Source organism: Coenobita brevimanus, chromosome 85, assembly GCF_032717465.1.
Source record: "Coenobita brevimanus isolate Jiangsu-jjx chromosome 85, ASM3271746v2, whole genome shotgun sequence".
In the NCBI taxonomy this organism is placed as follows: Eukaryota; Metazoa; Arthropoda; class Malacostraca; order Decapoda; family Coenobitidae; genus Coenobita; species Coenobita brevimanus.
The window spans coordinates 7,254,907-7,268,325 of record NC_137038.1 but is presented as its reverse complement, the minus strand read 5'-3'; the positions used below and the strand labels follow the sequence as shown (position 1 = coordinate 7,268,325).

General features: G+C 42.1%; 1 protein-coding gene across 2 annotated transcripts in view; it reads left to right on the top strand.

The window, feature by feature from the left end:
• Nucleotides 1–12,669, top strand: part of LOC145410377 (ribosome biogenesis protein WDR12 homolog) — a 50,069-nt gene extending 37,400 nt beyond the window's left edge. Inside the window, exons 8-10 of one of the 2 annotated variants that reach the window (XM_080280530.1) lie at nt 532–664; nt 11,899–12,046; nt 12,318–12,669. In XM_080280530.1, coding sequence (XP_080136656.1) covers nt 532–664; nt 11,899–12,025 — 260 coding nt within the window. In that variant the 3' untranslated portion in view covers nt 12,026–12,046; nt 12,318–12,669. Of the gene's footprint in view, nt 1–531; nt 665–11,898 lie in introns of both variants that reach the window. The other variant, XM_080280529.1, reaches the window with a different exon arrangement.
• The last annotated feature ends 750 nt before the right edge of the window (nt 12,670–13,419 follow it).

The following is a 13,419-nucleotide window of genomic DNA, read 5'->3' as shown; positions in this document are numbered from 1 at the left end:
TACTTGAGTTCAAGGCAACGACAACAGTTACATCTCATCACTACTTCCTTCAGCCACACACAGCCATACTCTCTCAAATAATGTTGTTGCTATTTTTTGTTGTTGTGTTAAATCCCCAGGCTCATCTGAAAGTGAACTTGGTGGACTGCAGACTGAAGTTGCCTATTTCTACAATGTCATCTCCCTTTCATGGGGAAAGGAGGGATTTGAGGGATGTGTATATAACTGGGCAGTGGAGCCACCCAGTTATATCATTGCACCACATGAATAGGTCCATTTCCAGCATTAACATATCCTTTGCATTATCAGTTCTGCTTCTTTCCTAATCACATTAGTCCAGTTATGTATTTCAGTTTTATTTTTGCCTCACCAGATTATTATAGTCACCTTAGGGGTAACTTTTTGAACTGGATGGGTTACATGTAGCCTGTACAAATAGCCTTTCTTGAGTTAAACAGATTCATGTGGAGGAGCGAGAAATAAACTGATACATGATAAGGTTCAAGGATTAATTCTTTTTATTTGTGACAGAGGGCAACATCGTGCAGCAGAAGTATTCATCACACAACAAGTGGGTGTCGAGTGTTAAATGGAGTACCACTCAAGAAAACTTGTTTGTGTCGGGTGGCTATGACAACTTAGTCAAGATGTGGGACTGCAGGAGGTGAGGAAGACTGAGGCACATTGACTTCCTTGTGATATTGGTTAAGGAAGGCCATATGTCACCCTTTCAGTTGGAAAGAATACCTCAAAGTAGGATAGAAGTTGTGGAAACAATGAAGAAAGTTAAATTGGGGAAAGCCCCAGGAATTGATGGAGTGTGTGGTGAAATGCTGAAGCATGGGGGAGAGATAGTAGTAGAATGGATGTGGAAGATGTGCAGATTGGCCTGGGAGGAAGGTAGAGTCCCGGAGGATTGGAAGTCAGGTATAATCATTCCCTTGTACAAAGGAAAAGGGGACAAAGAAGTGTGTGGTAATCATAGGGGCATTTGTCTTCTTAGTATAATAGGAAAAGTGTATGGTAGGATACTTATTGACAGAGTTAGAGAAAGAACAGAGGAATTAGTTGGAGAAGAACAGGGAGGCTTTAGGAAGGGAAGAGGTTGTGTAGATCAGATATTCATTCTTAGATCTTTAGTGGAAAAGTTTCTAGAGAAGGGAAAGAAGTTGTATGCGGCTTTCATGGATTTGGAGAAAGCATATGACAGGGTGGATAGACAAGGATTGTGGAAAGTATTAAGAATATATGGAGTAGATGGAAAGTTGTTGAATGCTGTGAAGAGTATGTATGATGGTGCTAAGGCTGCAGTGCGTGTGGATGGTGAACTAAGTGAATTTTTCTCTTTGGAGGTTGGGTTGAAACAGGGATGTGTCATGTCTCCATGGTTGTTCAATCTGTACATGGATGGGATAATAAAAGAGGTACAAGGTAGGGTAGTGGATGTTGGAGTGGTCCTGGTGTGAGAGGATAGTGTTTGGAAACTCCCTGTACTGTTTGCAGATGATACTGTGTTCTTGAGTGAAGACGAAGGGGAGCTCCAAGGCTTGGTGGATGAGTTTGGGAGAGTGTGCAAGAAACGGAATCTAATGGTGAATGTAAGGAAGAGTAAAGTGATGGTCTTTGAGAGAGATGAAGTCAGTGAATGTACAGCGAGGTTGGATGGTGAGAAATTGGAAAATGTGAGTATGTTTTAGTACTTGGGTAGTGTGATGAGTAAGGATGGAGGTTTGGAGGGTGAAGTGCTTGAAAGGGTACAGCAGGGAAGAAAGGTTGCTGGTTCTTTGAAAGCAGTGATAAGAAACAGGGAAGTGAGCATGGAAGTGAAAAAGTTACAACATGACAGTATTGTGATACCAACTCTAACGTATGGAAGTGAAGCTTGGACGTTGTTGGAAGGACACAAGTCAAGAGTAAGAGCAGTGGAAATGAGTTATTTAAGAGGAGCCTGTGGAGTTACATGGAGAGACAGGCTGACGAATGAGGATATAAGGGAGCGTTGTGGTGTGGATGTGGATGTGATAGGAAGTGTTATGAGGAACACACTGAGGTGGTTTGGCCATGTGGAGAGGATGGAGGGTGAAAGACTGACGAAGAGAGTGTATGTGAGTGAGGTGGAGGGGGGAAGAGAGAGGGGGAGGCTGAGGATGAGATGGAGGGATGGAGTGGAGAGGTATATGAGAGAGGGAGTGCGAGTTGGGAGCAGGGTAGTGAAATGGCGGGGGACAGAACGACGTGGAGGCGATTTGTTTGTGGCCACCCCAAACGGGATTGAGGCGTCTGGCAATAGATAAATTGATCGAAAACTTTATGGTGATATTAAGAATGAAATAGAAATATGGAAAAAATATCTCAGAGTAAAGTTAAATGGTGGTAATAAGAATGAAACAGAAATATGTCATCAGAGTAAGTATATATATATATATATATATATATATATATATATATATATATATATATATATATATTGTGTGTGTGTGTGTGTGTGTGTGTGTGTGGTGGGTCAGTCATATCAAGGAAGGATGGGGTCAGGTGAAGACACTGAGAAGGAGGTGAGGTGATAATTGCAGTTCAGGGAAGGGTAGTGGATAGTGGATAAGTGGAAGAGTGGAGACATTAATGGTCCTTAATTTGGGTGTGGGAGAGAGAGAGAGAGAGAGAGTGAGAGAGGATAGCACAGAAGTAGGTATGAAGTAGAAAGGTGATGGAGTAGAGGGAAAGAACTTTGTGACCTCAGTAATTATGGGATTAGGGTTGGGTTAGAGAGAGAGAGAGAGAGGACAGACGTAGATATGGTGTAGAAAGGCGATGGGGTAGAGGGAAAGAACTTTGTGACCTCAGGTATTATATATGGGATTATGGTTGGATTGGAGAGAGAGTGAGAGGGAGGATAGCACAGAAGTAGGAACGGTGTAGAAAGGGGTAGAGGGAAAGAACCATGTGACCTCAGTAATTATGGGATTAGGGTTGGGTTGGAGAGAGAGAGTGAGTATAATAATGAGAGATGGATTATGAAAAAAAATGACTTACGAAAGACCTTTAACCCGCGCCGTCCCGAGGACGTACTTCCATGTCCTCACGTTTTGTCACAGCTAATCCCGAGGACGTACTTCAACGTCCTGCAATTGCAAGGTTCATAATTTCCACAATTTTCAATTTTCGCGAGTCATTTTTAGTACGTATACACGGGACACCTTCCTCAACAAGATGCCAGGCAGAGACAATGCCTTACCCAGCATGACCTCCTCCCCACCCCCTGCATGCCCTTTTCTCAGCAATTCACCTGTTATCAGTGACCTGGCCAGTATAGCCATGTCATGCCACGGTACGAAATTCAGGGCCAGAGTGATTCCCCAATCAATGACAATGTGGAGGACAAACTTTACATAGCATTAGAGGAAGAAACAGTTAGAAATGATGATCAGGTAATGTGGCAAAAAAAGGTCAGGTATTAGTGAGTGAAACAATGCTTATAATGCCTATATTACTGCTTGAAAACCAATATACTCTTGTACTACATATAAATTCGTAACAGTAAATAAATAAATACCGTTTATGAATGGTGTGAAATAGTTATCCTCCCATAGAACTCGTTTTCTTTGGTGCCAGCCTGATGGAAAACCCAGTAAGGTAAGGAGGCTCTCCTACCTGTAATGAGTATTTTAAACCTCAGGTGAGCGATTTCTCTATGAATTTTCGATGTTTCTCACCAAAAGCGAAAGTTTTAACAAAAAAAAAAAGGATCGAAAAATGGCCGGGATTGGGGGGTACCAGTGGTCAAAAAGTGGTTGGGACGGGGCGGGTTAAGAACCAATTATTTTCGTAAGTTGGGGACTGTTTGTGTATATACTGTGTATATATATATATATATTTAAATTATAAAACAGAGGAAGGAAAAACAAGTGAATAAAAAAGATAATCCATACACCAGATTACCAGCATCCTCATTCATAAAATATCTGTAACAGTTGCATTTGAACAGCTGTAGGTTGAAGTTTGGAGGGAAACAACTCTGGGGAAGCGAGATCCAGATAGATGCAGTTCGGGGAATAAAAGAATTCTGATAGCCAGAAGTTCGGCAATATGGCTGTGTGACATTCCAGTCATGAGCACTACCAGATGCCCATGTAGCACGAGGGAAGGCATGGAGAGGTGGTACAATGGACGCAACTTCGTTTGAGCATTTGCCATAAAAATATCTGTAAAATAATGCAAGGGAGGCAAGATTCCTTCTTCTTTGTAGAGGAGGTAGTTTATTTATAATAGCAGGGTTATTAATAATTCCACCAGCTTTTTTCTGAATTTTGTTTAGTTGTTTTAACCCCTTAACTGCGAGTGTCATTCCAGAATGATATTGAAAAAACTAGACCAAACCGCAGGTGTTATTCTGGAATGTTCGTGAATATTTTGAATATCGCGCGTTTTTTCCGCGCGCCTATTGTTTCAAGGTAGAGTAGCTATTAAGTTCTTTTACTCCAGCCAACCCCCATTTCCCTCCTCCCACCCCCTGGGGGCCCCCCCACCCCTGCCCAAACACACATCAGTCTCTGTCCAGCTTTGTGCATGACAGTGGCGTTGACGCTGCAGTGAAGTGTGGGCAATTACAGTGCCTTTTACCTACCTCAGTGAACATAGAGTGGGTGTTTATCGTATGTGCAGTGTTCATGTATGTTTATAGTATTATTATCAGAGTGTGGTTGGCATTTGGTACTGGTGTGTGGGGTGAAAAATAGTGATTTTAGATTGCTCACATCTAACGGCACTGCCCGTCTAGTGAAAGTCCATGAAGTCATGAAACCTACATCACTGCAAAACTGAAGGTTAGTAGTTTCTAATGGTACCTTATTTTTTGTTCTAGTTTTATTATGTGCAGAGTTATAAAGGTTTAAAGGTTTGTTTATAGTTTGGCTGGAACCCCTGCGGGGGGGGGGGGTCAAAACAATGCCCGCGGTTAAAGGGTTAATGCAACCTCTCCACATCCATTCTACAAGAGTGAGCAGTATTCAGGCTGAGAGCACATGTGATTCTTATAAATTATAGCTGACTGCTTGCCAGTGAAGAGGTCATGGACTCTGTACAATAATCCAAGTTTCTTTGAGATGGTTTTAGCAAGTAATCTGACATGAGAGGTCATTGTTAAATGAGACACCGAGAATTTCGGTACTTTTGGAGCTGGGAATATTAGTAGCATTGAAGGTAGTTTATGAATCTGGCAATGTCAGTCTATTAGTGAATTGTATATACTGTATTTGGCTTTACTAGCATTAAATGAGACAAGGTTGTTTTGTCCCCATTCATTGATCATAGATAAGTCTTGATTTATGGAAACGGCTGTACTGAGTTGAGAGTTACTTTGTAAATGGGTGTTTGAGTGTGAATGAACTGTTGAAGTGTTGAGTCATCTGCATATGAATGGATGGGATTGTGGGTGACAGCTAAGAGATCATTAATATGAACCAGGAACAGGGTTGGTGCCAGAACTGATCCCTGTGGCACGTCGGCATTAATTGAGTGGAAATTGGAATATACATCATCTACTTTTATTTTTTTGTTGCTGAGATATGAGGAAAGCAGAACAAAGGACATTAGTCCATAGCTTGGGAGTTGGATTGCAGGGAACGGTGCCACACTCTGTTGAAAGCTTTAGAAATATCAAGCGCTACTGCATGAGTTTCTCCATGTTGGTCAGTTGATTGATGGATGGTATGCGTCAGGAGATTGAGTATGTCAATGGTGGATCTTTTGTGGTGGCTGCCATAGTTGATAGAATGTTAAATAAACCCTATTCACTCCAGTCCTGGAGAATAGTGACTTCACACTGCCACTGGTGTAATCAGGCAGTTCTGTTATCCATTTATGCAAGCATCCCTCAGCCCCTTCCCTCTCCCCTAAAAGGAAGATAATGGACTGCATGAGAAAGGCAGCTTCAGCCTGTAATCCACTGGGTTTACATTCGTATGATCTTGAGGCCACAACATCTGCAGTGATGCATGGCATATTTTATTTGTCCTCCAGGTGATTTATGAAGATTATGACATTTTGCAATCAGGAGATATTAGATACAATCTTTTTATTACTACAGATCCTCCCGATATTGAAAATATCATCATCAGGTGGTGGACATGTTAATTTAAATTGCATGTCATTGCTCTCAAGGGTTAACCCCTAAAGATCGCATTTTTCTGAAGCTATGTTCCCCCTCAGCTGCAATTCGGGGTCAATTTTTCAGCTTCTACCAAGGTAAAAATTTTTCTTACAGATTTGAAGAGCTTGAATTTACACACCTGAAAATGCCAATCTCAGTCCGCTAGGCCTTATGGTTACCGTGAAACTGCCTGTCAAAGATTATAAAGGTCCCCCTGGTGGTAAGAGAGAAAACAGGAAAACAGTAACGGAGCCTAATTTTTGCTAGAGAATCTTACCAAAATCAGTGAATTAAATGTAAAATATGTTTCTATCAGTGAAACTAGGTGTAGCAGTCAGTATGAGTAAAAAAATAAATAAATAAAACAAAAAATTTGTTTCCAAACTAAAAAATATCAGCAAAAAACATATTTTCGCTAAAAAAAACTTACCAAAACAATGTATAATGTGTTTCCATCAATGAAACTAGGTGCAGGAGTCAGCATGAGAGAGAAAAAAGAAAAGAAGAAGAAAAGAAAAAATGTTTGGTGAGAATACACAGACACAGGCTGATCATGGTAGGGAAATTACAGCCCCATATTCAGGAGGAAGGATAAGGAGGGAGGAAAGTGGAGGTCGGGTGGGTGGTCTCTGGTGGGGGTGAGGGGGTATGAAACACACCCCAAATGAGGGAGAGGTGATGTGGGGGGTATTATGGCAGGAGGAAACACACACAAAGTGATCACAGCAGGGAACTGCTGTGTCATTTGATGTGAAGGGGGGGTGGGGGTAGGTGGAGGGGGGAGGTCAGGGGAGGGGGTGAGGGGGAATGAGACACCCCCCCTTTCAGTGTAAATATGGTTTTGGTGAGTAGTTTGGATGGGAGGGGACAGAGCTGACTATATCCAATCAGCCAGAGGGACATGGAGAAGTGGCTGGGAGGCAGGGTCGGTCCCCCTACAGACCTGGTGAGGGGGCGGGATCATACTTCCCACCACCTCATGCCTTTTGGTTGGGTAGGAACCATTTGCATCATAAAAGGGGCTGGCATAATACTCAGCAGTTTTTGACAGACCTTCTACGATTGTCAGTCGTAGGACTCTATGTGGCAAACTAGCAAACTGACGATCGTCAGTTATAGTACTTTAGGGGTTAATGGTCATTAGACTACATACTTTTTCCTCTACTGCCAAAAAACTTTGATAATTCCTGATAGGAAGCAAGTGAATAGTATCCATCCATCCATCCATCATCCAATCCTACATTGCTCCATGAGGAGTGTAGGATCCTGGGGCTAGGCAGTTGGTCCCGACATTTAAGATGAGAGTGACCAGCCTCACTCATCCCTGAGTGGCATTACATGAGCAATCAACCTCAACCATCCCTTGGATATAAACCTTCACCAGCTCAATCTGATTGGAGCACAATAAAGTTAAATAATTTCCTGATTATTTTCTTTCATTTGTTTACAGACTGTACTAGTGATGTTCTGACTGTGTGTTTTTCATAATTTGCAAATGCGAATGCGAGTATGAATTTTCAGTATTCGGGAGTATGAGCACGAGTGTGAATATTCTGTTTGATGACATAGAAACGTGAGTTATTCATGTTGTTTTGTACGAATAAATTTCATTATAAGAGTTTCAGCCATAGAAAATTCAATGAACAAATTTCTGTCAGTTTTCTGTGTTACCAGGATGCGGGACAAGGACCCAACTTTTACATGCATCCTCCAGGGATATCAGATGCGTCCTGGATGAACTTCGAAAGGACCCAGAACAGATCATGTCAGACAGGTTTCTCTCTCTCTCTCTCTCAATTCTTAGATTTAGAGTACTTTTTCTGGTTACGAGCTAAACATCTGGAGATTACTCACTTTTTAATGAGAATTTTGAAAATCTGTCATTAGGCAAAAAATCTGGAGAAATCCAGAGTTCCCTGGGAAACTGGCAACACTGCATGATGCAGCAACCAGCTTAAGCTAACTTGGCACAGCTGCGTGGGTGGCAAGACTAGCCTAGAACACTCATTCAACTTATGCTTTTAACTTTTTAATTGAATTTGTATAAACTTCATAAAGTTACATTACTAATATTTGCAAAATATTCACATGATACCATGTGAATGCAAACGTGAACGCGAATTTTGAAAAATATGCAAAAATACGCAACTGTGAATTTGAAGGCGAATATTTGGACCATCGCTACTGTATTTTAGATATCTGGTGTATGGCAGTGTTGCAAGCAAATCAGCTCTAAACATGATTGGTAACAGTAAAGGCCAAAACTTCTTCAGTCACAAGAATAACAGCATAAGGGAGAATTATTTCCATGTATAGAAATGTCATTAATTCAGAAGAAACCACGTGGGGGCACTAACCATCCACTCACTTGATGTAGTGCTGCACTGGGTGACTGCCCTTTCCTTTCTTCCATCCTGCCTCTTTTCTTTCTTTCCTTAACTCTTTCCTCTCTCTTCTGCCTGTGGGTGATTTACACTTCCTCTTCTGTCTTTCTTTCCTTCATTCTTTCCTCTTCCTTCTGCCCATGGGTGTCTACACTGAGTGACAAGCCAAATGGTTTCCTGTTCACTAGGAAACCATTTACTACACTGAGTGGAACCATATAATCAAATTATGGCACCTGGTGGTTTAGTGGGTAGTTAAGATGCTTCAAATGGATTGAGCCTGTGTAGGTTTATGTCCAAGGGGTGGTTGGGGTTACTGCTCCCATAGTGCCACTCAGGGATGAGTGAGGCTGGTCACTCTCATCTTAAATGTCAGGACCAACTTGCCTAGCTCCAGGTTCCTACACTCCTCTATGGGGTGACGGTATTGGATGGTGGTTGGATGGATGGATGGAAACAAAAATTGCAGTTCAACTTGGATCTCTACCTGTAAAAGGTCCAAGTCAGGCTGAAGCTTGTGCATTGTGTCATTAAGAACCTTTCTATTTGTATGTACAGTATAATTCTTCCACATGAACAGCTCACAGCACTGAAATCAGGACTTAGTAATAGTAACACACTTTTCGTTTTCATCCATTCCAAAGAATAACAACAGTTTCTTTTCTTCTAATTCAGAGGATAACAACACAGTATCCTTTTCTGCCAGACCAAAGAATAACAGCATAAATTTCTTTTTCTTCCAGTTAAAAGTTTCCTGTTTCGTTCATTTCGTTTTTAAAGGCTCCAACATGCTTGCATGTGTCAGCCTTGGTCACCTAATGGCGGCTCTCCACGCTGCACGATCCATTGCAGCCTCCCTGTTCAGTCCCTTAACCCTAAGGTCATACTTAATGACCTCGTCCCATGTCTTTCTCGGTCTACCCCTCATAACCCTACCCCCAATATTAACACTTCTCGCCTTCCTCACCCAATTATCATCCCCCATCCTCTCCACATGTCCAAACCACCTCAATCTACCTCTCCTCATCACAACACCAATACACTCTAGTCCCATCCTACCTCTCAACTCTTCCATTGTAAACCCAGCCCCTCCAGGCCTTGGACGCAGGGACGCACTGCACATCCACCTAATCATTGTCATTTCTGTACGTCTGAGCTGGCGAATATCTTCCTCCTTCACTGCCCAGGTCTCACTGCCATACAGCATTACACTCGTAACACATGCTGCATACAAAGACCCCTTAGCACGTAGGGAAAGCCCTCTCAATGTCAGGAGAGGCAAGAGCTCCCTGAACTTCTTCCAACCACTTCTCACCCTAGCCACAGAGCTAGCTCCAGCCCCACCTCCAGCACACAACATGTCTCCCAAATAACAAAACTCTTCCACACACTCAAGAGATTCACCAGCAAGTTCAATCCTTTAACGTCTGACAATCTCCACCTGCTCACCCCGGCACGCCTTACACATAAAATCAGCATTATCTCACAGTCTACCTCTGATACCACTACATCTCTTATGCACCCATTTATCACACACACCACACAAGATGGAATTACTTCCCACGCCCTTGTGGCAAACTGCACATGGCCACTCTCCCTCGTCTTTGACAGTACCACCACCAACCCTAGATATCATCACTTTAGTTTTATCTGCATTTACCCTTAAACCCTTTTGCCCCATACCATCTCTCCACTTCCTAAACCTTTCCTCTGCCTCCCTCTCATTCTCTGCAATCAACACCAAATCATCAGCATACAACAACTCCCACGGGAGTCCGTTTCTAAAGTCACGTGAAAGGGCTTCAAGTACCATGATAAACAACATGGGACTCAAGACTGACCCCTGATGCACACCAGCATTCACGGAAAACTCATCACTCAAATCTCCATTCACTCTCACCTGGGTGTGAGCACCCACATACATGGCCATAACCACCCTAACCAGCCACTCCTCCAAGCCAAGCTTTCTCATTGCCCACTTCACCACCTCTCTAGGGACTCTGTCAAAGGCCTTTTCCAAATCAACAAAAACAAAACAAAGATCCCTTCTCCTACCAATATATTTTTCCTGAAGCTGTCGAACAATGAATATGGCATCAGTGGTCCCCCTACCTGGCATAAACCCAAACTGCATCTCATCAATATTCACTCTTTCTCTAATCATACCTTCTAAAACTCTCTCCATTACCTTCATTACCTGATCTAAGAGCTTTATACCTCTATAATTTCCTCTTTCCAGGGCATCACCCTTCCCTTTATACACATTTACAATTACACTCTTCAGCCAATCATCTGGGACAACACACTCATAAATAATCCTATTTATCAGGTCAGTGACTAAAGTCACCCCTATATCGCCTGAGGCCTTCAACATTTCGGCAGTCAACCCAGACACACCTGCTGCCTTCCCCACCCTCATCCTGCCTATTGCCTCACTCACAGTAGCAGTATCAATCAGAGGCCAAGGGCCAGACACTGGATCTGCTGGCTCCAAACCTTCCCTGTCCCAGTCAAACTCCTCATTCAACAACCGGTTATAATGCTCTCTCCATGCATCTTTAATATCCTCACTGTTCACCACTACCCTTCCTTCATCATTCTTCACACACTGCTCACCTATGATATCCCGATTATCCCTCTTCACCTGACCTACCACTCTAAATATATTTTTCATTTCCCCATGATTTAGGTTATCAAGTAATTGTCTCTGTGACTGAGACTTTGCCCTGTATACCTCTCTTCTAGCCCTACGCTTGGCAGCCAAATATTCTTCTTTGCTACCTCCCTTCTTCCATTCCCGGAAAAGCCTTCTTTTCTCCTTAATTGCAGCTTCTACACCCTCATCCCACCACCAAGTTACTTTATGTCTTGGTGGTCCTCTTGTCCAGCCGCATGTTACATCAGTAGCTCTCAAGAAATTATTCTTGAGGGCTCTGTACTGTTCATTAACGCCTCTGTCTACAGCTCCCTGTTCAGCCACCACTCTCCTCAACTCGCTATAGAAGGCATCCCTTACTACTTGGTTTTTCAGCTTCCGTATTTTCCTCCTAGGTATGCCAGAAAACCATTTACTGTGCTGGGTGGTAACCATATAACCAAATTATGGCACCTGGTGGTTTAGTGGATAATTACGTTGCTCCAATCAGATTGGAGCCTGTGCATTTTTCTTTCCAAGGGATGGTTGGGGTTTATTTTTCACATAATGCCACTCGGGGATGAATGAGGCTGGTCACTGTCATTTTAAATGTCAGGACAAACTTGCCTAGCCCTGGGCTTCTGCGCTTATCATGGGGCAACATAGGATTAGATGATGGATGGATATTTGCATCCACTCCAGTGAAGAATAACATGATTTCCTTTTTCTTCCAGTCCCAAGACGCCACTGTATGACCTGAAGGGACATGAAGATAAGGTGCTGATAGTGGACTGGTCTAACCCTCGCTATATCGCCAGTGGTAGCTCTGACTGCACCGCAAAAATCTTCAATGCCCGCTAAGTAAACGAAGAGGATTCTAGGGTTTGTATTTGGGACTATTTAATTAGCTCCATCAGTCAGAGAATGTCAGTTTTGTTATATTTCTTGCTACCTCCAGATAATTTTATTCAACTTGGGAGAGGTCTCTCGTATTGAAAGGGTTCATGAAGGCCATATCTAACTCTCGTATTTCAAAAAGTCTCATAGAAGCTGTATAAAACTGTCTGAACTTAGCAGTAATTAAAAGCAATGAACAGTATGTCATCAAACTGTAGGGGTTAATCACTGAAGATCTTTGCATTTTTATTTGCAGTTTTGCAGAACCACAGAAGTCTTTATATATTGCATGAGGACTTGCAGAGTATGCTAATCATCAGATATAGTCATAACAGTTTGTGTACCAGTGCTTTACTTGTGAATCACATGGACCACAATTGTCACATGTTTGCTAGAAGTGCTGTTAGCACTTTTATCTCAACAAAAACTCATGTATGTAACACCTATTGAGCCACTATTTGGTGAGCTCTCTAAAAGAAAAAAATAATACTAACAAGCTTCAGTTGTATGTCAGTTGTTTCACATTGATAGAGGTACACTTGTCTACCCTACCTGTCGTTTCTGCTCACCCACTAATCCTAATCCCACCATTAGCTGAAAGGAAGTCATATCCAGTGTTTCACATTAAACAGAAACTGGTGATAGTTCGATGATTTGCTAGACTGCATGAGAAACAGTTCACTACGACACTGTTACCTTTGTAGTCTGGAAAAACTTCAAATCACCAGCAGCAGTCTGTGGTAAGTATGAAGCCCTGACTATGAGACCGGATAAGGGGCCGAAGCCCGCTCTTTGGCTTGGAAGCAGAAGTTGAAGTCCTAGAATTTCATGAAGCTGAAGTAAAAGCTCAGCAAATGGTCATCAAGCAGAAGCCACATGAAAATGTATGAAGCCAAAGCTGACTCGAGCTTTGAGCTACAATGTGCTTTTGACAGCCAGGCAGACAGAATATCAGGCTGTAGTTTCATATTGTTTTTATTATTTTTTTTTAAAGACAGAATAGCCTTTATAGTGAATCATGTGTCTGTTATTACAGATCTTAGATGTTCATAAAGACATACATCATAACAGTGTCCCCCTTTGTGATGTACAGTAGAAGTAATGGACTGTTCCAAAAAGATTTTCAGATACATTTGTGTAACTCCAGAACATAGAAAAAGATTATTTTAAGTTTAAATCCATTGCAGTGACTAACAGTTTAATACTCTACAGTGGATACAAAGCAAGCTCAAAAAGTATTTGATCAGTATTGATTAAACTTTGAACGTAACAGTGTTTATCTCAGTGGTATAAAATTACTATGCCTACAAGATTTTCAAATAAGTATGTGTATCATCAGAAAACAAACAGATAGTTTT